This window comes from Martes martes (genome assembly GCF_963455335.1).
Source record: "Martes martes genome assembly, chromosome: 8".
Taxonomy (NCBI): domain Eukaryota; kingdom Metazoa; phylum Chordata; class Mammalia; order Carnivora; family Mustelidae; genus Martes; species Martes martes.
This window is the reverse complement of record NC_137895.1, coordinates 20,154,524-20,179,299: the sequence shown is the minus strand read 5'-3', so window position 1 is coordinate 20,179,299 and position 24,776 is coordinate 20,154,524. Positions and strand designations below refer to the sequence as shown.

Sequence of the window (24,776 nt, the reverse complement as noted above, 5' to 3'; positions counted from 1 at the left end):
ACCCCATTTTTTTTCACACTACAGGAATGACTGAGTGTAACTTGTGATGAAGTGCACCTTCTTGCTCCAGCCTCATTTCTTTGCTAAACTCTTTTTTTTTTTTGAAAGATGTTATATATTTATTTGACAGAGTGAGAGACACAGCGAGAGAGGGAGCACAAGCAGGGGGAGTGGGAAAGGAAGAAGCAGGCTTCCCACTGAGGAGGGAGCCCGATGTGAGCCTCAATCCCAGGACCCTGAGATCTTGACCTGAGCTGAAGGCAGACTCCCAACAACAGAGCCACCCAAGCACCCCACTTTGCTAAACTCTTAAAATGTGAAAAATGTTTTATGTCTCTTACGACTTAGTTTGGAAGGTTAAATTAATCCTGAGATCACAGGCAACATGCTATCATTTGTGAAATAGATTTACAGACTTTGTTTTTTGATATACGTGTCTTGATCAGTTACTTCTACTTATTTTTAATCCAGCTTGGTTGTACAATTGGCACGAGATCTGCAGACGGACTTCTATCCACATTTTCAGGATTTTTTCCTGACTATCACCTCAATCCTAGAGACTCAGGACACGGAGTTACTAGAATGGGCTTTCACCTCACTGTCCTATCTTTACAAGTACCTGTGGAGACTAATGGTGAAGGACATGTCCAATATATACAGGTGACCCTTTTCTCTCTGTAATACAGTTTGATTTAGGGGTTTGTGACTTTTAAATTTTCTTTTATCTTATTTATAATTCAGTGCTGTTTAGTAAATTTGTAAAATTGTGCAAATATCACCATAATCAGTTTAAGAACATTTCCATCATCCCAAAAGGTTTCTCATGGTTCGTCTCCCACCCTGATTCCCTGCCCCTTCACTTTTCCTTTCCTTCTCTAATGTCCTCCATGTCAAGTTTTTATTTTTTGGTCAAGTGCAGTCTTTATCAATACTGACAACCAGGATTTTGCACTCCCATCCCATATTTAGTTAAAATGTGCACAGTATCCATCATGTTTACCTGCTGATATGGCTGCGTTATTCTGACATGCTTTTTTTATTGTTTTTTTTCCTTGGGAGTCTGACAGATCAGACTCCACACTGCCTTTCCAACTCAGTCTCTAATTATACGAAATTGGTTCTCCAGCCATAGTGGTCCATAGTCTGTTCTATTAGTCTGCATTGACCTGATCTTCTCTTATCTCCAGCTACTGAAATCCTGCTTCACCATCAAAGCCAAGCTTGGTTTCCATAACCTCCACAGATATTTCTGGGCACCTTACCCTAAAGCGAAAACTTTGTACTCTGAACCTTTCTGGCATTCTACACATTTACATCACACAACTTCTGTTATAATTGTTTGTTCACAGTGTAATGATGTGTTTTATAAACCTTGAATTCTTCAAGAATCCAATCTTAAATATCTGAATTTACCCAGCCCCTAACATATTTATTAAGTCAAAAGAGGTACTCAGGGAACACTGTGAGCAAATGTGGACAGGGAAAGAGGATGAATTCCATAGTTGCTTTCTTGCTTAAGAAAAAAGATTGATTATAGTCAATTTCAGTCAGGTACTTGATGGCTTTTCCCCTTGGTTTACTGGTTATTTCCGCATACTTTAGTTGCCACAAGAATATGAAGATTTATGCCCTCCTCCTAAGTATAGGTGTCAGTCGATTTTGTTTTTGTACCATCCCCCCTTTACCCTCCCCTTTGTTGAACCACCCTTCCCTTTACCCCACATTGAACAAAGAATGAGAAAAATATTTTTTCAGCCTTTACTAGTTTTCTGTGAAGCTTTTGGTAAAATGTATTAGAAACCAAGATTACGGGAGCCTGGGTGGCTCAGTGGGTTAAAGCCTCTGCCTTCAGCTCAGGTCATGATCCCAGGGTCCTGGGATCGGGTCCCACATCGGGCTCTCTGCTCAGCGGCGAGCCTGCTTCCCCCTCTCTCTCTGCCTACTTGTGATCTCTGTCGAATAAATAAATAAATAAAATCTTTAAAAAAAAAAAAAAGAAACCAAGATTACTTCATTCAAAACTAGCAAGATCTTTGGGCAGTGTACAGTATGTGTGGGGTTTATGTTCCAAGATCCCCAGTAGATACCTGAAAGCATAGATAGTACTAAACCCTCTATGTGTTATGTTTTTTCCTACACACACATACCTGTGATAAAGTATCATTCATAAATGCAAGTAAGAGATTAACGGCAATAACTAGAACAGTTATAACGACATACCGTAATAAAAGTTGTATGAATGTCGTCTCTTTTCAAAAATACCTTATTGTACCATACTCAGCCTTCTTCTTATGATGTTAGATGATAAAATGCCTGAGATGACATGAGGAGAATGACAACCTACATGTTGTCGAGTAATGCTATGCTCCTTTCAACCTTCTGACCATAGTCAGTAGGAGGAGCATCTGATTCTAGATTGCAGTTGACCATGGAGAGTGAAACCGTAGATAAGGGGGGGGAAACCACTGTATAGCTTATTTGGGGTTATGACTTCTGTTGTTACTTTTATATTTCCTAAGTTGGGCTTTCCAGTTCTAAATTTATTTGTTCTCAGTGTGACATCTTCAACAGCCTGGTTGTTTTTCACTTAAGTATTATTGAAATCAGAGTCAACACATTCCCACTCAGTGTAACTCTTCATCCATTCATGTGTCAGTAAATACATACACACTGCTAGGCCCTATTTGGTTGCCCATTTTCCAACAGTGATTCCATTTTTCTTTTTATCAACTGAGGCTTGGTGTCTTAGAGGCATTTTTGACCCAGTTGTCTTCAATGACTCCAAATCCTCTTGGTTCTGTTATTCATGTACTCAGTTCAGTGAGTGTTTATTGAACACTACCTATGTGTACAGCGCTTGAGATACAATTGCAAATAAAATAGATAAAAATCCCTCTTTGGGCAAAGTTTACAGATTAGCAGGAGAACATCTTGGGTGCATGCCTGGCATGTGCAAGGAACAGCAAGGAGTCCTGGGCCGTGGGGCAGTGTGTATAAGCAGAGGGTAATTAGGTGGTGCCACACTGTATTAGTAGGGTCCCAATCATATAAGGTTCTTGTGGGCACTGTAAGTTCTTGGCTTCTACTGTAAGAACTCTTGAAATGCCTCTTGGATCCATCTTTCAGCATTTCCCTCTACCATAAGCCTCTTTCATGCCCTTGTTCACCCACGCTCGCATGACTTGAGCAGCTTTCTGATTGGACTGCCAGCGTCTTCATTTATTTCATCCTGCATACTGTTACTAAATTAATCTCTCCAGAACACTCATTTCCCACTCAGCCAGTATTTATTAGTACCTTCTGTGGGCTAGATACTGAGAATATGGCAAAAATAGGACACCATGATTAAACCAGTGACCAGTTTAAACAATGTGATTATACAAGAAATTATTTAGTTACAGCTAAGTGTCTTTATGACCATGAGCAGGTTGCTTGGCCTTTCTGTCTTGGGCTTATTATCTGTGGAATGGGGATAATAGTACCTATACTACATGGGGTTGTGTTGGTTAGAGGAAGTAACACAGAGTGAATGCTGACATAGATACAAGCTAAAGTCTAGATTCCTCTGGTGTTCAGAGCTACCTGTTTACCTGGGTGGCTTTACCTGCAGCAGTCATCCCCAACCCCACCACCCTTTTCCTTTCAGACAGACTGGCTTCCTTGTCCTTTGTGATCATTTCTGCGCACCCTGCCTTTATTCTCACTTTTATCTCTAATCATATGTACACCAGTACCCACCTGAATTCTTCTCATCATTCAGGAATCACTACAAGTTTTAGCTATTCATGGAGTCTTCTCTGTAAGATCTGTACCACCAATCCTAGGATTTTTCTTTTCTATTATCTTCATCTTCTGTCTTGGTAAATGAACGAGAATTTAAACCACTTGCTTTATACTGGCAATGTATTCCTCATATACCTAGCTCAGTGTTGGACATAGAGTTGATATGGAGTGTGTATTTATTAAAATGTTATTAAACATGTCGTATTTTCTCATTTGTAGCATGTATAGTACACTCCTGGCTCATAAAAAACTACATATAAGAAATTTTGCTGCTGAAAGTTTCACTTTTTTGATGAGAAAGGTTAGTCTGATATCTTATATGTTTATTGCTCATTAATCTTCAAGAATCTAATGAACAGAGGGAACCTGGGTGGCTCAGTGGGTTAAAGCCTCTGCTTTCGGCTCGGGTCGTGATCCCAGGGTCCTGGGATCGAGTCCCTAATCGGGCTCTCTGCTCGACGGGGAGCCTGCTTCCTCCTCTCTCTCTGCCTGCCTCTCTGCCTACGTGTGATCTCTGTCTGTCAAATAAATAAATAAATAAATAATCTTAAAAAAAAAAAAAAAAGAATCTAATGAACAGAAACATATCTTTTATAATGTGGTTGCATGGACTAATATAGGTAGGTAGATAGATAATATAATCTATATGATATATAGATTATGAAATATGAATAGTGAATTATGAAATATGAAAACAATATATAACATATATATAAGAAGAAATCTTTACCGTTTTATTTCATGTTTAGGTTGTCTTTGCTCACTAATGTGAAATAATTTGAGTCACTGTTTTATTGTTATTTAGGTTTATGGTAGCTTTCAGTCTAAATATCAGAAGTACCCTCTAATTCAAGTCAGTAAATATATGAATGGTGAGAGTAATAGAAACTTTTATAGTAATTTCACAGAAGAAACTCTTATGATGTCGCTTGTGTTTCCATAGTAAATTTTAGAGGATTCTTATAATGGAACAGAAACACTGGTATTAATTTCTTTTCTATTCATAAGTATATGATTTACTTTGAAAGATAGAATGTTGCTTTATGTAGTTTTTTTTGGCACAGACCTATACATTATTTCACTGAATCAGTGCTGTGTGTGAAATTAGAAGTGATACACTATTAGAATAGTTTGAAATCACTGTAAGTGTCTCTTCCTTTTAGAATTTTATCCTAATTACATTTAATTATGAACCTGTGCAACAGTAAATAATTTGTCTTCATTTGGATTTCTTGTGTTGTAAATACAATTTTCCATTTCCTTTATGTGTTTTAGGTTTCTGATAAAAATGCACTTTTCAATTTAATGTTTCTTGATCTTGATGAACATCCAGAAAAGGTAGAAGGAGTTGGACAGTTGCTGTTTGAAATGTGCAAAGGAGTTAGAAACATGTTTCATTCCTGTACAGGGAAGGTAAATGACTGGGAGGATCTTTTGAGTCTGTATGAAAGAGACTGAAAGGAAAATGGAAAAGATTTATGTAAACAGTATGGAGAGAGGATAGTCTGGAATAAATAAAAAGCACTAAGTGGGAAGCATTAGGGCTTTAATAACAATGCTTACCTAGGCTCTAGGTGATTAGGTATATTTACTTATAAAATTATTGCTGTTTTCTTTATCCTGGATCTAGAAGATAATATAAATTGACTAATGAGCGAGGAGTGAGCATTTGGATGATAAAATTCTCCCTCCTAGTTTGGAAATTCCTTATGGGACATGTAGTTAACCGTCAAAGCTGCCATATCTCTGATCATTCCAGATCACATTTTAATATAGCTTAATCAGAGTGGGGAATAATCAGAGTGGGAAATAAGAGTGTAATACTTAAAAATAAGAATGTATATGTCCATTTTAATGATTATTGGATTCCCATAGGCAGTGAAGCTAATTTTACAAAAACTTGGACCAGTTACTGAAACAGAAACTCAATTGCCATGGATTTTAGTTGGAGAAACACTCAAAAACATGGTCAAATCAACTGCGTTCTATATCTACAAGGAACATTTTGGTACATTTTTTGAATGTTTGCAAGTGAGTTCTAATTTTTAAGGATTTGTATGTAATAAGGAGCCCAAGAGTTGATTGTTCTTGCTCTTAGTTTAGCAGACCACTCCTGGAGATTGTATTTTATAATTGTTGTCTTTATACTTTTATACACATAATTAGGATTTTTGTTCCCTTTTTTGCCTCTCTCTCTATCCCCTGTACTTGATATTTTGAGATGCATTAGAGCACTGTGGTTAAGAGCACAGCCTTTGGAGCCAGACTGCCTCTGTTTGAATCTTGGCTTTGTCACTGACTTGGGAAAGTTACTTAAATCTCTCTTCCCCAGTTTTTTCATCTGGTGGGACTATGGGACAGTAATATTCTCTACCTCATGGTTGCAATGAGGATTTTGAGTAAATACTATAAAGCACTTTATAACCGTGCACTCAAAAATGTTAGCTATTACTATCCTTAGTGACTCCTGGGAAGTGTGTCTTTCTTTCAAAATTGTGAAAATTTGAACCACTTCATCCAATACTTTCATTATTGGATTAACCGATGAGTTTGATATTTTATAGTTATTCTTTCTGTTAAATTCCCCATTGGCAGGAATCACTTCTAGATCTACATACAAAAGTAAGCACAACTAACTGTGGGGAAAGTTCTGAACAGATAAGAAGGTTGTTAGAAACATATTTGATACTTGTGAAACATGGGAACGGATCAAAGATAACCAAACCTGTCGATGTTTGTAAGGTGAGTTCCCAGCTTCATTTGCTTAGAGTCTGTTCATTAAAAACTATTGCTAAGTGTGCATTGTTTTTTCTTTTATTTTATAGGTATTATCTCAAACATTACAAATAGCCAGTCTTTCTACAACTTGCCGGGAGACCCTCTTGGCTGTAATTTCTGCTTTGATCCTGGGTGAAAATGTTTCCTTGCCGGAGACCCTTATCAAAGAAACCATACAAAAAGTAATTTACTTCAACAGATATTAATTGAGTAGTTAACAAGATAGTTAGCATTGAGTAAGCCTCCCGGGGAATACAAATGAAATGTGGCAAAGGTCTGCCTTCGGGGAATTTATAATCTCGTCAAGGAGATGTGAATTGCACACAATAATGGGAAGAGGCAAAACCAAAGGTTATAAAGTAAATGGCAAATATTCAACAAACATGTATAGCTTACCATGTGCTGGGTATGGACTAGGTATTCCAGGGTGGGCATTATGGTACCTGTGGTTTTTGATTGTTAGGGAGGTGGGGCCCGGGAAGTGAGTTATTATAATTTGTTGAATTAATCTGTTGTTGTCATATTGAAACATAATGATTAATTCTGCCCAGGGTTGAGGGACAAAGAATGCTTTCCAAAGGACTTATATTTGGGATAGTCCTTGAAGGTTAAATAGCATCTGCCAGTCAGTGAAGGGGTTAAAAATGGCTGGAGAGGGAATAGCACAAGATGCATCAAAAAGTCCAGAAATGGAAAAAAAACAAAAAAACCAAGTCCAGAAATGTTTGCCTACTGAGTATATGGACACATGAGGAGGTATGGTGTATACCAGCGAGACTCTGCTTGGCTTTGCAAAGTTAAGTTGGGTTTTATCTAAGTAGTGAAAAGCCCTGGAGAAATGTTAAGCAGGGTAATGATTTGATAAGATTTGCATTTTAATGAGTTTAGAAGATGGTTTGTAGGGAGGTGGGATTGAAAGTAGACCAGTTAGGTTCCTCCTAGACTCATGCAGTGCAGCAGTACATAGCATGGAAAAAGGGTATAAAATAGTACTGCTTGGCCTTTCATAATTCTCTGTCTCTGGGAAAGAACTGAGGAGCTCTTAGGCAGAACCCAGCATAATCATTAGAAATCCAGTGTCCCTAACATTTGTAAGTAAGTTCTTGCAGCCAGAGGGCTAGCATTTGTACAGAAAACTGGTTGAAGTGTGCCTGCCACTTCCTTACTCCAGCTGCTTTCCCAAGGAGAAGGGTTCAGTGCCAGTGTCTCACACCTGAATGTGTCCTTCCACACAGTAGCAAATTCAGCAGTCAAGTTCTTTTTGACTCTGTTAACTTGTACCAAGTGTCCCACCACTTCCTGCTTGCAAATGAGAGGACTTGAAGGCTTAAGATGATTTTATTTTCAGGAATGGGGAAGTACTCTCTGTGTACTTAATATTCTTTACCTGTGGTCCACAGGTTTTTGAGAGCAGATTTGAAAGACGTTTAATTTTGGATTTTTCTGAAGTTATGTTTGTTATGAAGCAGTTTGAGCAGGTGAGCAACTAAAGTTTTGGATTTGTTTTGTTACCAATTTGTCATGGTAAAATCATCAAACTTAAAAATCCTATGATTCTTGTTTGAGAGGAATAGAATAAGTATTTGATATTTTAGTCCATATATATATTTTTAATTTATTTATTTATTTGAGAGAGAGAGATCACAAGTAGGCAGAGAGGCAGGCAGCAAGAGAGAGAGGAGGAAGCAGGCTCCCCGCCGGTCAGAGAGCCAGATGCGGGACTCGATCCCAGGACCCTGAGATCGTGACCTGAGCCGAAGGCAGAGGCTTAACCCACTGAGCCACCCAGGCGCCCTAGTCCATATATTTTAAAGCATTTATATTTCAGTTTTAGTTCACAAGTAAAACTTTATTCCATATGCAAGGGCATTTAAAATGACATTAGATAATCAACTTGTTTTTAAATAATCCTTGAGGAAGATGTAGAACCATGTGGTAAAATTGAAAAAAGACTATAAGGAACTTTCATGTGAGTTTGAAGCATAGAAAATAGTTTCTGAAACATTTGGATTGCAGGGTAGTTGCTAATGCACTTCACTGTTAGTATGTAAATACCTGATGTAGTGAGGTAGACATCTTTCCTCTTAAATCCTGAGTTTATTTTATCCCTGTTCCCTCCGTGCTGTCAACCATTTGCCACTCCTTGTAACTGATCTTCCTTTGTAGCATACCTCATGGAAGCCTGTCTCTGCGTCTGTTCTCTGATTTCCCCTTTAGGCATTAATATATTCTCATTTGCTTCAAGAAAAACCTGCTTCATTCGTGTCCTTCCTTCCTATCCAATGAGAGCCCTTTGCCTTGCTCTGGTTTTCTTAGCAGCTACATCTTTTCCTTCTCCCCTTTTCCCTTTGGTCTTTTTATGAACATCGTGTTTTTTCAGAATATGCTTTGTATGTAGTTTTAAAAGTCAAGCAGGGCTAAAAGTTAGTCACTTGATTTCCACTTACTCACATGTTCCTCACCGAGAACAACCACATCTCTTGTTTATTTTTCTGTTACTTTATATTTTCTAATCATTCAGATACACTGCTTTTCCTTGATTCATTCGTTCTACTACTCTTCTGTAGACTTCCTCCTATGGTGGATATGTTGGTTCTTTTATACCTCTAATCTTCTCAACAGAGTTACATCACAAATTTTGGTTGGATTCCTATTCACCGTATAATTAATCCTTCTAAGCAAGTATTTTCTATTTAAGTTTCCTTTTTTATATACCTTTTCACTTATCCTGAAGTTATAGATTGCCTCATTCTTTAAAAACTGGAAATGATTTTTCTTGACTAGCTGGTTAGTGAGTCTATCTGCCAACAGCATTCTAAAATGCCTTTCACATGTCAGAAAATTTAGCAGCTCATTTTTTTTTTCTTTCCTTTCCAAGACACATTCCTCCTAGAGCAGTGAAAGTCTGATATGGGTTGCTTTCTCAGCCCACAGCACAGATGTTATAATAGGACTTCCTTTGCTTTTTTTCCTATTTCCTGGGTCCCACAACTTTCCCTTGTTTTAGTTTACTCTCTTATTTTGATGGCAAATATTTTCCAGAGGTTCTAGAGAATGGACAAATGGAAGTAAAATTTTGAGATTTAGTACCTTAGAAAATGTCTTTATTCGTATTGCTAGCAAGATAGGTATAGAATTACAGATTTTGTCATTTCCCTCAGGTTTTTAGGTATTGCTCCATAGTCTTCTAGTTTTCATAGTTTCTGTGGAGAGGAGGTCTGATGCCTTTGTGATTCCTGATCCTGTATTTATAATTGATTTTTCCCTCTGTGGAAGTCTTAGAATTGTCTCTTCCGTAAGTGTTATGAAATGTATATGTGTTAATAAATGTGATTTCCTTTCTTATTTTTAGCTTTTTCTACCCAGCTTTCTCTTGTATATTGAAAATTGCTTCATGATTGATGAGGCTGCTGTCAAAGATGAAGCTCTAGCCATTTTGGCCAAGCTCATTCTAAATAAAGCAGCACCTCCCACTGCTGGCTCGATGGCAATTGAGAAGTATCCCCTGGTCTTTTCACAACAGACGGTGGAGTAAGTTTTAAGTTTTTATTCCCTGTAATGTTGGTAGGATTACCCATTTTATAATACACAAGAATGCTGTAAAAAATGAAGATCTCTGTATATTAGCTGGGAAGATGTCCATGATACATTGTTCTGTGAAAAAAGGAAGTCATAGAATAGTTGTTTAGTATGATACCATTTTGCAAAGTTAAAACAAAAAGTGTAAATAAGCGAAGGAAAAGACATGGAAGGCTACATAAACAGGTTAACCTGGTTAATGTCAGGAGGGTGGTATATGAAAGAAAGAGGTGACTATTGATTTTTTTTAATCTTTTATTTTTAAAATAATTGTACATTCATGTGCATTTGAAAGAAATCGTATAGAGAGGTTCTAGGTACGCTTCAGCCAGCTTCCCCTGGTGGTAACATCTTGCATAAGTTAACTGCGTATATCACAATGATAAAATTGACATTTTTCAGATTTCATCAGTTTTACATGCACTCATCTCTAGCTGTGTGTGTATCTGGCTATATGGTTCTATGCAGTTTATCACGTGTAAATTCATAAGCACCAGCAGAGTCAAGATAACAGAGCTATTCCATAACCACAAGGCTCTCTTATGCTACCTTTTAATAGCCACACTCACTCTGATGCTCTGCCCTCCATTCTTAACCACCGGCAATTATTAATCCGTTCTCTGTTTTTATGATTGTATCATTTTAAGAATATTATGTAGATGGAATTAGAGAGTACACCTTTTGAGATCAGCTTTCAGTCATGCAATTCCCTTGACACCCATCCAGGTTGTATGCATCAAGAGACCATCCCTTTGTTGAACATCTTTTCGTGTGCTTGTTGTGGAGTAGCAGCCCATGGCATGGATGTAGTGTAGCCCATGTAATGATTCACTTGTTGAAAGACATTTAGGTCACTTCTAGTTTTAGGCTAGTATGATGAATAAAGCTGTTAACGACCATTCATGTACGTAACTTTTTGTTGCTCTGAGATAAATACCCAAAAGTGGAATCGTTTAATTATATCATAAGTATATCCCTCATTTCATGAGAAACTGCCAGGAGTTTTCCAGAGTAGTTGGGCCATTTAATAGTCCCACTAGCAGGGGCGTCTGGGTGGCTCAGTTGGTTAAGCGACTGCCTTCGGCTCAGGTCATGATCCTGGAGTCCTGGGATCGAGTCCCGACAAGCTCCCTGCTCGGCAGGGAGTCTGCTTCTCCCGCTGACCTCTCTCTTCTCATGCTCTCTCTCTCTCTCTCAAATAAATAAATAAAATCTTAAAAAAAAAAAAAAAAAGTCCCACCAGCAGTCTGAATGGTCAAATTTCTCTTTATCCTCTCCAGCATTTGGTATCATCACTGGTTTTTATTTTTTATCAATCTAGTAGGATGTAGTAAGATATCGTGGTTTTAAATTGCATCTCCTTAGTGGCTAATGATGTTGACTATCTTTTTCTGGGTTTATTTGCTATGTGTATATCCTCTTTAGTGAAATATCTGTTTATTTCCTTGGCCCATTTTGTAACTGGATTGTTTGTTCCTTTACTATTGAGTTTTGAGAACATGTTATATATTCTAGACAAAGGGTTTTTTGGTCAGATAAATGGTCTGCAAATATATTCTTTTAGTTGATAGTTTGACTTTGTTCACTTAAGATTTTTCACAGAGCACCGTTTTAGATTTTGATGGGATTCCGTTGACCAACTTTTCTTTTATGGATAATGCTTTTGATGTCAAGTCCAAGAACTCTTTGCCTAGCTGTAGTTCCTAGATATTTTCTCCTACTTTTCTAAAGGTTTCATAGTTTTATGTTTTACATTTAAGTCCATGGTCCATTCTGAGCTAATTTTTATATAAGGTGTGAGGTTTAGGTCAAGTTTCTTTTTTTGCCTGTGGATACCCACTGTTCTGGCAACATTTGTTGAAAGGCTGTTCTTCCTCATTGAATTGCTTCTGCACCTTTGTCAGATCAGTTGGGCATATATGTGTGGTTCTATTTCTGGTTCTCTATTCTCTTTCATTGATCCATGTAGCTATCCTCCTCTAATACCACACTGTCTTAATACAATAGCTCCAAAATAAGTCTTGAAATCTTGAAAAAAAAAATTCCTCCCATTTTTCTGTTTCTTTTTGGATTGTTTCAGCTATTCCTGGTCCTTTGCTGTTCTATATAAATTTTAGAAGAATCTCGTCTGTGTCTATAAGAAAATTCACTGGGATTCTGTTTGGAGTTGCCTTAAATCTAGAGATCAATTTGGAGAGAACTGACATTTCCCTAAGGATACACAAAAGTTTTAACTTTATGTCAGGAGGATGGGAAGGGGAAAAAAGAAGTGACTGTTAACTGTTAATATCACATACCCTGAGACACCTGGGTGGCTCAGTCTGTTAAGTGTCTACCTCCAGCTCAGGTCGTGATCTTAAGGTCCTGGGATTGAGCCCTTCGTTAGGCTCCCTGCTCAGCGGAGAGACTGCTTCTCCCTCTACCTCTGCCTGCTGCTCTGCCTACTTGTGCTCTCTCCCTATCTTCAAAAAAAATAATAATACAAACCATTCAGATACTGAAAACAGGGTTTGGGGGCGCCTGGGTGGCTCAATGGGTTAAAGCCTCTGCCTTCAGCTCAGGTCATGATCCCAGGGTCCTGGGATCAAGCCCCACATCGGGCTCTCTGCTCGGCGGGGAGCCTGCTTCCTCCTCTCTCTCTGCCTGCCTCTCTGCCTACTTGTGATCTCTCTCTGTCAAATAAATAAATAAAATCTTTAAGTGAGAGGATTCTGCTTATCATTTTTTCCAGTAGTTGTACATGTGATTTAAGAAACTATAGGTTAGGAAACCAGTTCCCTTGTCATTCCTATGTGTTTATACTTAAGTTTTGTATTTCTCTGGGATTTGTTAGACTTGCTGCATTTGTGGTTTGCTTTGGGGCAGTAGGAATACATGGACATTCCTTGAGTTTTTGCTGAGTACTTAGTTTTGAAGCATCATAGCATCCCTTGAGATGCGTGTCATTGTCCCCATAGTCACACAGCAGAGTTAGTTTTTGATTCTGGATCAGCATGAAATTCTGGAGGAACATCTTCTTCACATGTTGCTCTTCTGCAGACCTTAAAAGTAGCTTTTCTATGAAAACTTGCTAATAGAATCTGTTGGTTTTCCAGTTTACTGAGCTCTGATTCCTGAGGCAGGAATAATTACTAACTCCTGTAGAATTATTCCCTTGGAATTTTCCTCTTGATTGCAACACCAAATCAACTCCCAACAGGCATATTCCTTGCCTCTAGCCAAATTTTATTCCCAAATGGGAATGAAGCTGCTTTGTTGGCTTTTGTGAGGCCATCTCAGTCATCTCAAATCCTCCTTGAAATATGCCCTGATAAGAATAAACAAATAAATGGCGGTATATTAGCTTCAGGCATGTCCTGATAAGAATAAACAAGTAAATGGAGGTATATTAGCTTAAGGCAGGTGCCAGAGTTTCTGTGCTTTTTCTCTGAGAATATATACCTCTGCACTCCCACAGAGACAGGATGTATGTGAATCGTCACCTTTGTCTGAACATTCTTAGTAATATTCCATCCATCTATCTCACAGATTTGTTGTGAGACTAGAAAGAAATAATAGGTATAAAAAGGTTCTTTAGAAGATGCATTTATTCTATCAATAGACACATGCTAATTATATCAGGCACTACTCTAGGCTTTGGGATATAATAATGAATGAGAAGAAGGTTCCTTCTTTTTGGGGAGATGACATTCTTGGACTGGAGGGATGTGAGACAGATAACAAATAAACAAGATAATTTTAATGATAAAAAAGAAAAATAAAACTAGGGTGTTGAAAGGGAGAATGAATGGAGAGGCAGCATGACTCCTCTCCAGGGAAGGGACCTTTGGGCTGATTGTAATGATGGGAAGGATCCAGCCCAGCAAAGGTCTAGGTGAAAGGCTTTCCAGGCAGAGGGAAGACTTAGTGTAAAGGCTTTGGGATAGGAATAAGCCCAGTATGTTTGAGGAACAAAAGAAAGTCTGTGTGTGTACAGAGCATCAAGTAAGGAGGAGGGTAGAATGAGAGGACATGAGAGGCAGGCTAGGATCAGATCACATGGGGCCTTGTAAGGTAAGATAGGGAGTGTGGATTTTATTGGAGGAGCTCATCAGCAGGTGTGATGAAGCAGCCAAGCTATGACTCACCTTTTTTTTTTTTTTTTAAAGCATCTCAATGTTTTCTTGTAAGATTTTTACAGATTGTTGAGTCTTTACTACTAGAGAGACTATATATCAAGGACTTTCAAAAATTGTCAGTGAAATTGACTAAACTGTCTCTTATAATTTCCAAACATTGAATATCTTGATAAGTATGAAACAAAAAAGAATAGAACTTTTTAGTTGATTTTCATAATAGTGACACGGAAATAAAAACCGGATCTTCCACTTCTGTTATGTAACAAGCTAACCAACTGGACATGGAGGATAAATTATTAAAACAAATAATTTTATTTACTGTTTCTGTGACTTTTCTTTCAATTAGATTTCTGTCTTTCAAATTGAACTGGGGTGTAGTTCATTGGCAAAAGGGAAAAGAGGCAAACAAGAAAAGTGCCAAAGTAACAGATACCTAAAGCCAAATGTCATATCAGAAAATGTCCTCGAATAAACTTTATGAGATTAAAGAAGCAGAGACGGTTCTAAATTGTAATCACTTTAGTGGCATCTGTCAAATTTACCACTATGTGCAACATCATTCTACCTTTGTAAAGTAGTAAAATTTCTGTCAAAAAGGAAAGAGGGAGGGCGCCTGGGTGGCTCAGTGAGTTAAGCCTCTGCCTTCAGCTCAGGTCATGATCTCAGGGTCCTGGGATCGAGCCCCACATCGGGCTCTCTGCTCAGCAGGGAGCCTGCTTCCTTCTCTTTCTCTGCCTGCCTCTCTGCCTACTTGTGGTGTCTGTCTCTCTCTCTCTCTCTTTCTCTGTCAAATAAATAAATAAAATCTTTTAAAAAGGGGGGGGTGTGGGGGAGAATAGAGGAAGTCCATTCATTACAATAAGTTACCTCTGCAGTTTTTAAAAACATGTCCATCAGCACATCGGACAGAAAGGAAGGAATCTGAGAATCAGAAAATTCAGAAATAATACAAAAAACTAGAAGAGACTTGCTTTAAGTTATGAAGCAAATTAAAATAGGAAATAGAAAAAAGTAGAACCAAAGGCACCGAAAAAGCTTCTTACCGAAAATCAGTACATGACTCGCATTTGTTTGGTTATTTATATTCAACCGCTACCACCAGTTCCCTCCTCCCCACAAATCTTCCACATGTGGAAAGGAACCAGTTTTATTTTAAATTTCAGAGGGCAAGAGCAATGATGTTCTCTTCTGTTTTAAACATTTGGTTTTTTTCACAGACCTGTACCCCTGGGGCTAATAACACATTATATGTTTATAAAAAAATTTAAAAATTAAAAAAAAAAAATAAATAAACATTTGTTTTTCTTCTCTTCCTTCAGATCCTATTTAAGGCAGAAGAAGACCAGATCCAAGGGAGGAAAAGAACAGATCCCAGTATTGGACCACCTGTTATCTATAATTCAGTTACCCCCAAATAAAGATGCTACTCACCTTTCACATTCTTGGGCAGCCCTTGTCGTGTTACCTCATATTAGGTGAGAAAATAAACTATGGTTAATTGTGAAAGAGTTACTGAGCATGCTGATTTAAACATTTATTAGCCCTTCCTTGCTATTCGCTGAAAAAGCATTGAATGCCAGTTTGAACTTTTCCCTTTGTCTCCCGACTTCTTGGACAGACCTCTTGAGAAAGAGAAGGTGATACCACTGGTCACGTGCTTCATAGAGTCACTCTTCATGAATGTTGACAAGGGAAGCTTTGGAAAAGGTCAGTTACAATCCCCGTTTGTCTTCTTCTCTTTCTTTTCTGGCACAGCCAAGGTGACTGTAAACACGTGGAATACTAGACAATAGTGCTAACATTGTGCTCTGATGCAACCCCCTCTATGGTAAATACAGGAAAAAGAGGATAAGGTGGCAGTTGCGCTTGTGCCTCATAATGTGGTGAGCACAAGCTGAATCTGAGCACTAAGTGTCAGAGGTTGCCATGGTATCTAAGACCCCTCGTTTCCAAGCCCTAGCTTGTGTCTTGTTCTCTGTCTCCCATTCATACTCTGTATACACCTTATATCCCAGGGACTTCCATTTGCTTTACCGTGAGCAAGATACTAGCCTGCCCTACTCAGAACACCCTTTCCTGCTGTATACTTGAACATCTCCTCTCACTAACCTGAGAACAGCAATTTGAAAGTAGGCATTTTGTTTCATTCTAGTACAGTATTTCTTTTCTAATATTATGTATAGTAGTTGTTCATTCATTTAGATATTACTGTGCTAGGTTCTCTGTTAGATACGAAGCAGACACATTAGAAAATAAAGTAGACTCACCCCAGTTCAAGTGCTCAGTAGTCACATGTGGCTGGTGACTAAGGTATTGGACTGCAGCTGCGTATTGGCACAAGTACAGAACATTTCTATCATTGCAGAAAGTTGTAAAGGACAGTACTTTTCTAGTATCCAGAGCAGGGGTTGGCAAAATTTTTATGTAAAGGACCAGATAGTAAATATTTTAGGTTTTCATAGTCAATCGTGGCATATTCTTTACTGTTTGCTTGTTGTTTCAAACAATGCTTTAAAAATTTAAAAAGCATTCTTAACTTGTAGGTTGTAAAACAAATAGGCTACATACAAATCTGGCATGTGGACCAAAGTTTGCCAGCCTCTGGTCTAAGATTAAATGTATGTCTAATTAAAAAAAAAATAGTGAGGCACCTGAGTGGCTCAGTGAGTTAAGTCTCTGCCTTTGGCTCAGGTCATGATCTCAGGGTCCTGGGATCGAGCCCCACATCATGCTCTGTGCTCAGCAGGAAGCCTGGTTCTCCCCCTCTCTCTGCCTGCCTCTATGCTTACTTGTGATTTCTTTCTCTGTCAAATAATTAAATAAAATCTTTAAAAATAAATAAATAAAAATAAAAAATAAATAGTTTATTAGCTTTTGGAAAGTACAAGTACATCTCCTTAAAAATTCTAATTTGGATAATGCCAGTAAGTGGGACCATCAGACTTCCTCTTTATCCTAATTAATGAAACATACATTTTATTCTCTATTTTTTAATATATTTTTCCCTTAAGAAAGCTAAAATACAAGACTTAAGAACCTTCTCTTTTCAGTTCCTTCCTGTTATATTCTGACATTTGACAGATGATAAGGAGGCACAAATTCATTTTAATTTAAGAACTTCTACAAATAGCAAGTAGTAGACAAATGAGATGTCTGGTAGTTTTTGTGTCAAAGGATTAAGTTATATAGTTTCTTCTTTTTTCTGCCCTCAGGAAACTTATTTGTTCTTTGTCAAGCTGTAAATACTCTGCTAAGTTTGGAAGAATCATCTGAACTTCTTCATTTGGTTCCTATGGAACGTGTGAAGAATTTAGTATTGTAAGTAAAAATACCTCCCATTTATCTTAATCACAAATAAAATATAAAAGCTTCTGTTTTTTTGAAATCTTGGGCATAATGAAAGTCCTTGTTTTGATCTACTTTATACCTAAGTTGTATTCATATTAGAAATTTATTATTGATTTGAATCCTTAACGTAAGTTTATTTTTTACACAGTCTTTAAATGCATATTTATCTTTGTGGAGAGGTATTTTACCATGTGTGTAAACTACTGTTGTAGACTGTATCCAACCCTAACATTGCACTATGTTGACCTTCTAGAACTTCCTGAGTTGTTCCAACACAATATTTCTACTATACTCATTCTGTCTTAGCTTGACATGTTCACCATTTCAGAACACTTTCCTGTGGTACTTTTACTACCTATCAACACAACCCAGCTTTTTGTTTTTGTTTTTGTAAGTTGATGTCAGCCAGCTCCCGACTTTGGTGTAGCACTGGACTGTTATCAGGAAGCCGTTTTGTACTCAGCTCAGCACCCTTTCTAAAGGTCATACCTTTTCAAAACCTGGTAAAGCAGTTGACTTCTTTTTCTAGAATCTAATCCATTTTATTTTATTTTATTTTAGATTTTATTTATACATTTGAGATAGATACAGAAAGAGAGCATGAGCAGGGGGAGAGGCAGAGGGAGAGGGAGAAGTAGACTCCCTGCTAAGCCGGGAACCCAACGTGGGATTCAATCCCAGGAACCAGAGATCATGACCCAAGTCGAAGGCAGACGCTTAACCATCTGAGCCACCCAGTTGCCCCTAGAGTCTAATCCATTTTAGCTCCATGCTTTTTTTTTTTTTTAAGATTTTATTTATTTATTTGACAGTCAGAAATCACAAGTAGGCAGAGAAGCAGGCAGAGAGAGAGAGAGAGGAGGAAGCAGGCTCCCTGCTGAGCAGAGAGCCCGACATGGGGCTCGATCCCAAGACCCTGGGATCATGACCTGAGCCAAAGGCAGAGGCTTTAACCCGCTGAGCCACCCAGGCGCCCCCAATCAGACCTTTTTAAGCTGTCTCATCATATCCGAGTCTACGCATGTGTCTCTGAAAGATGATATTCCAGGGACACCTGGCTGGCTCAGTCAGTAGAGGAGCTCCATGCTTTTTAAAACAGATTTATTCATTTCCTTCGTTCAGTAAATATTCATTTGCTTTTTTCACATACCAGGCACTGGGAGACACGGTCAGTGGCTGAAACACACAAAATACCCTGTCTTCGTCGAGCTACCATTCTAGCAAGAAGAAACGCTAAACAAAATAAGTAAAATATATAGCACGTTAGATAGTGGTAAGAACATTAAAGCAGAGTCAGGATAGGAGAGTCTGGAGGTTGGGGACAACAACAATTTCAAATAGGGAAGGCCTCATCAAGAAGGAGACATTTGAGCAGAAGTAGCAAGGGAGTAAAGCATGAGGGGATCTGGGATCTGGGGCTCTCTGTGTTCCTGAACCGGGGAGACAAGAGTGTCACTGCTGTCGGGGGTGCCCCACAAGGAGCCGTCGTGGAACTTTTCTCTTGATCTCAGTGCCAAGCCCACTTCCCACAGGCATATTCCTTGCATGTAGCCAAATCTGTAGGTTCTAAGCAATGGGAATGGAGTTGCTTTGTTGGCTTGCGTGAGGCCATCTCAGCCATCTCAAATCCTCTTTGAAATATGTCCTGACAAGAATAATAAATACATTAGCTTAAGGCAGGTGCCACAGTTTCTGTGCTCTTTCTGAGAAAACATCCCTCTGCAACTCCCACAGAGATAGGATACATGTGAATGCTTGCACCTGTCGTCCTCGACCACATTACTCACTGTTGCAAGACATCAGATTCTTTATCTCTAAAATGACGCTAAATGTCCTCATAAAACTTTACTTGGTCCCTTTTACAGTTTCTTCAGCAGTTGTAATTTTCTGTAGTTTCTATTACAGTCCAAATATTCGACTATATGATGCAGGTTGGGTCTAATAAATATCTTGTTGCAGAACATTTCCTTTGGAGCCATCTGTGTTGCTGTTAGCTGATCTCTATTATCAGAGATTATCCTTATGTGGCTGCAAAGGGCCACTTTCTGAGGAAGCTTTAATGGAATTATTTCCCAAGTTACAAGCAAACATTTCAAGTGGTATATCCAAGGTAATGGTGTTTTGTGATGTGTCCTCAGTCTCTCATCTTTTGATTCTGTATGTATTGCCAGTGGTTGTCAGAATTCCTTAATCAGAAAATGCTGCTGTGGGATGATTTCTGCTTAATGCAGTGATTCCTAAACACTGACCCACAAATTGATTGTAACCGGATTAATTGGGGAGCTTAATGGAAATACAAATTCTGGGTCCTCACAGGCTAGAATTCTGACTCAGTAGGGCTGAAACTGAAAAATCTGCATCATTTTTTAAAGCCCCCGGGTGATTCTGCTGTTTGGTCAGGTGTACAGAAATACCTAAATATGTTAACATACAAATAAAATCACTAGTTACAACAAAATTGTAAACTTAATCAGATTCTTTGCACTTATTGATAGAGATGCTTATGGTGTCATAGTTGCAAGAAAAACATTGTTCCATGAGCAACTTTATCTTCTAGTCTCTTCTGGTCATTAAATTGTTCCATATATTATTTGAATAAAGTGTTGGTTGGTTTCTAATATGAAGTAAGGGATAGAGTAACATGTATCTCTTGACAGTGGAATATTTCCCTTATTCTATAACACTTAGATCTCACTGGCTGTAAATCAGTTTCTTATGTGTAAACTTTGGAATTTGAAACATGCCTTTTATTTTCTCTAGATTCGGCTTTTGACAATAAGGATCCTAAACCATTTTGAGGTTCGACTTCCAGAACTGATGGAGGTATTTTAACTATTAATTTGGATAGCTTTTTGAAAACGCAATTCTTTTTTATTTCCAAAATGACACTTTTGCAGAAAATTCAAACACTGTTGTATAAATATTTATCTTAAAAACTGAAAATTTTGTTGTAATTCTTACTCCTGCCTACACTGAAAATTCACAGGTAATTGGTGAATATTCTTTCAGATTTTTGTATCCACATGTATATTTTAAATAAATGGCATCATGGAGGTTTTGCCATATAGCACCTCAAGGTTTACCTCATTTCTTTTGAAGTTTAAACAGTATACCATAGTTTAAAATATCTTGCATAAAAAAAAATAAAATAAATAAAATAAAATATCTTGCATAACCAGTTCTCTGTTGATGGATGCTTAGGTGGGATGTTTGTAGGTTTTCAGCTTTTCCAGTAAAAGGGTAGTGAATGTCCTTTTGCTGATAATAGGGAAATAATTCCATAATGCAAATTACTACTTCTAAAAGTAGAATTGTAGAGTGGAAGTATATTACACATTTTTATTTCAACAAATATGGCCAATCAATTTTAGTCACTTTGAGAATAAGTTTCCTAGTTTTTACAGGTCATTTCTATGCTAAACGTTAATCTTAAATTAACTACCAAAACATAAATGCTATGAGGAAAAATTAATCATTTACCCAAAATGTTGCTTATTTAATTTAAAAACATTAACATAGCCTAGTTTCTCTTTTTTAGAACTTTGGCCACGTTTCATGGTCTTTTTGCAAAATCAAAGTACTCATCTACCTCCTTGGTTTTCTCCATTCACTTAGGATGATGGGCTCTCAGAGCGTCAGTCTGCCTTTGCTATATTACGCCAGGCAGAACTTGTCCCAGCAACTGTGAGCGATTACAGAGAGAAGCTTCTTCATTTGAGAAAATTAAGACATGATGTGGTGCAGGCCGTAGTCCCTGATGGGCCATTACAGGAGGTATAAAACAGTGTCCATGTTTTTTAAACTTAATTTATACTTTATGGTCTGTTTTGCTGGCTTTTTAAAAATAACTTTTTAAGGATTTTATTTATTTATTTGACAGAGAGAGAGAGATCACAAGCAGGCAGAGAAGCAGGCAGAGAGAGGTGGGGAAGCAGGCTCCTTGCTGAGCAGAGAGCCCGATGCAGGGCTCGATTCCAGTTCCCTGAGATCATGACCTGAGCTGAAGGCAGACACTTAACCGCTGAGCCACCCAGGCGCCCTTTGCTGGCTTTTGAAAAGAGAAGGCTATCAAGTAGTTAAAACAATTTTTTTTAACTAGATAAATCTCCAGTTTTCTTAGATGGTTTGAATTATATGGCTCTGCAAGCTTTTTCAAAGTGAAATTAATTTACTCTCCTCTGTTCTCCTGAATAGGTGCATAATATGTCAAGATAGGTAGGAAGTGGCAACAGGAGTTTAAAGTTTAAAACTTGATATTCTTCTCCAGATTTGTTCACCACCTCAGGATGTCAGGCCTCTACCTTTGGAATTGGGGATTTTTCATCCATGACCCTTGAAGATAGGTCATAGATCCCTTTAGGAAGAAGGCCAAGTGGAAGCATTCCCTTTAGATCAGAGCGGTTCCACTCTTAGCCTGTTCTATATATTACTGTCCTGTGTTGTTTCATTTTAGAAAAGGGCTCTGTTGCTAAAATAGTAATAAACATCTCACCCCCAAATATTATTAGAACTATCATTCTATATGATGCCTAGCACATGGAGATGTAAGTAATAATGACGGTTGTTCTCAAGGCAACTGAGAAAACTTCGGACCCTCTGAACTGCCTTTAATGCCTAGTATTGAAAATTCAGCCATCTGCTTGCAAAGCCCAGCTGCCATTCTCAGTGTATTGTCTTGGGTTTTTGGTATGTTTACTGCTCAGGTTTTGTCCTATAAGGTGACAGTAAGAGCAATATTTGGTAGGTAGGAATTTAATCGTGAGTTGAGTCTGTTGATTCAAATGCTGTGTCCTTTGTGAAAATCTCGAGTGAGTTTGAATTTGCTTTAGTGATTCTTCTCTGTTAAATAGCGAGTGACATGGGGTGCCTGGGTGGCTCAGTGGGTTAAGCCTCTGCCTTTGGCTCAGGGTCCTGGGATCAATCGGGCTCTTTGCTCAGCGGAGAGCCTGCTTCCCCCAACCTCTGCCTGCCTCTCTTCTTACTTGTGATCTCTGTCTGTGTGTCAAATAAATAAATAAAATCTTAAAAAAAAAATAGCAAGTGATGTTTTGGGGAGGGTTGGAAAATTATACACTGAATTTTGGATTGGTACCTACAACTTGTTCCTTAAAGCACATGCTTCTTTCCAACCTCCGGTTGTCTGAGTTGGGATATTTGTATTTTGGGGTATTCTATTGTAGTTTATTAGCCATTTATTGAACTTGCCTCCTATCATTGCAGGTACCACTTCGTTATTTATTAGGGATGTTGTATGTTAACTTCAGTGCCCTCTGGGATCCTGTCATTGAACTCATAAGGTAAGCATGGATTAAACAGATGAAGCCATTACATTTTTAACTATGGCAGAGTGATCAGGCCACTAATATACTCCTTCTAGGTGTGATTTAAATGAATGGGTGTGTATAGTATCTGTAGCTCCAATCCTTTTGGGGCAAAGTAAAGAAAAAGGAAACATCAGTTATTCTCTCTATTCTCTCCAAGTTTCTTAACAGTGCAAATGTTCTGTGTATGTTTCTTTGTGAAGTGAAATAACTTTGGAGGACTTTCTCTTTTTACTTATATGATACATCTATATTGTTGAGTTTTTTTTACAGTGACAAGATATTGTAGAATAATTACAAAATTTTATTTTATATATATTGAGTCAGTGAGCCACACTTTAGTTTAAAAATAAGGACTTTTTAAAACCCTAGTTGTCTAGTGTCCAAAATTCCCTTAGCTCTAAAAAGGACTTTGATAATCATATAGAAAATACATATACTGTGTCTCGTATGTAGTCTGTCCTTTTGCAGGCATTTGTCTTCAGATGGTCTACTCTGGCTTTTTGTCAGATTAGAAATACATCATGTGTGACTTCTCAGAACCCTAACTATTAGTTTTTATCTGATAGAAGTAGAGTAAACAAATCTCTTTCCAATTTGGAACCGATATGTCTGTCTTTAAGAACCATCAAACCATTATGCTGAAAACAAGGCCTTCCTTACATCAACTTCTCTAATTTTGTTTATTGCGCTTAAGGAAGAATCTGATACATGTATTACCAATAGCCCACTGTCAAAAATGTTGGTTTCTCACTTACTGAATGCCTTTAATGTTCTCCATGGCTGGTTGGCTGTCTCCCTGTTGGGTACGTCTATCTGTCTGAAAACTGGTTTATTTGTCATGTATAGTCAGCAACATATATAATTCAGTTTTGTATAACAGTTATCCACCTTTGCCTAACAATCTCTGTTTTGCCCAGGGACGTCCCTGTGGTCAGAGGCAGTGATGACTAGGAACTGGAGACTGATCTTTGCTAAGAAGCCCTTTAATCTGGACTGACACGGGCCTCAGAATGCATGAAAAAAGTAGCCAGGAAAAAGGGAGGCAGGAGTCCAGCCTGTGTCACTATGGAGACTATCTTCAGGTTGCTGCTCAGTAGAGCTGATGGCTAAGACCTGCGTAAGAGTCTCTACTGGCCCCTCATCTATTCAGGAACACAAACACCTAACACAGACACAGACACACACACACACACACACACACACACACACACACACACTCTTAATCACAACCCGGTATAGCAATAAAAAGGTATTGGGCTGTGGCATTATTATAGATGATATCTAATCTCCAGATGTTAAAAAAAAAAAAAAGAAAAAAAAGGCTCTTGCTCCTCACTTATGCCTCTGACCAGGTGCCCTGTGTGTGCTGATCAGGAAGGGCCAGACCTGCTCCTTCAAACTCCATGTCATGCTCCCTTCTGGGTGCTGGTGAATGTTGACCCCCTCCTTGGAGTCCATTTGGTTAAGCACAGGCCTAGAGGTAACCAATAAAATATTAGGAACAGGAAAAAAAAATCATATTCTTGGAAAATTATTGGCAGAAAGAATTTAAACATTTTGAGACTATTGTTGCTAAGATACGAGATAATATAAACATTTACGTGATTCATCTCTTCAAATTTTGAAAGGTATGCATGTTTCATGTAGTTTTTATGTTGCCTTTTTGTTAACAATAAATATATTTTAATTTGGTGGCGGAAAAACCAACACTTAACATTAGCTTTGAACAAACAATTTTCTCTCAAGTCCTCTCCTTTCTTTACTGTGCCATATACCTCATACCTGATGCCCTGTTCCCATTATTGTACCTTTAAAAATAGTCTACTTATAGGAGTCTGCTTAGATT

At 38.1% G+C, this 24,776-nt stretch overlaps 1 protein-coding gene across 1 annotated transcript in view; it reads left to right on the top strand.

Annotated features, from left to right (window-relative positions):
• The window catches only part of UTP20 (UTP20 small subunit processome component), a 95,433-nt gene that overhangs the window by 5,689 nt on the left and 64,968 nt on the right, over positions 1–24,776 (top strand). The window contains exons 5-19 of the mRNA XM_080810322.1: positions 472–660; positions 4,003–4,084; positions 5,059–5,196; positions 5,659–5,814; positions 6,379–6,525; positions 6,609–6,743; positions 7,962–8,039; positions 9,914–10,092; positions 15,578–15,733; positions 15,877–15,965; positions 17,471–17,576; positions 19,566–19,716; positions 20,367–20,429; positions 21,222–21,380; positions 22,827–22,903. Coding sequence (XP_080666448.1) covers positions 472–660; positions 4,003–4,084; positions 5,059–5,196; positions 5,659–5,814; positions 6,379–6,525; positions 6,609–6,743; positions 7,962–8,039; positions 9,914–10,092; positions 15,578–15,733; positions 15,877–15,965; positions 17,471–17,576; positions 19,566–19,716; positions 20,367–20,429; positions 21,222–21,380; positions 22,827–22,903 — 1,905 coding nt within the window. The remainder of the gene's footprint in view (positions 1–471; positions 661–4,002; positions 4,085–5,058; positions 5,197–5,658; positions 5,815–6,378; positions 6,526–6,608; positions 6,744–7,961; positions 8,040–9,913; positions 10,093–15,577; positions 15,734–15,876; positions 15,966–17,470; positions 17,577–19,565; positions 19,717–20,366; positions 20,430–21,221; positions 21,381–22,826; positions 22,904–24,776) is intronic.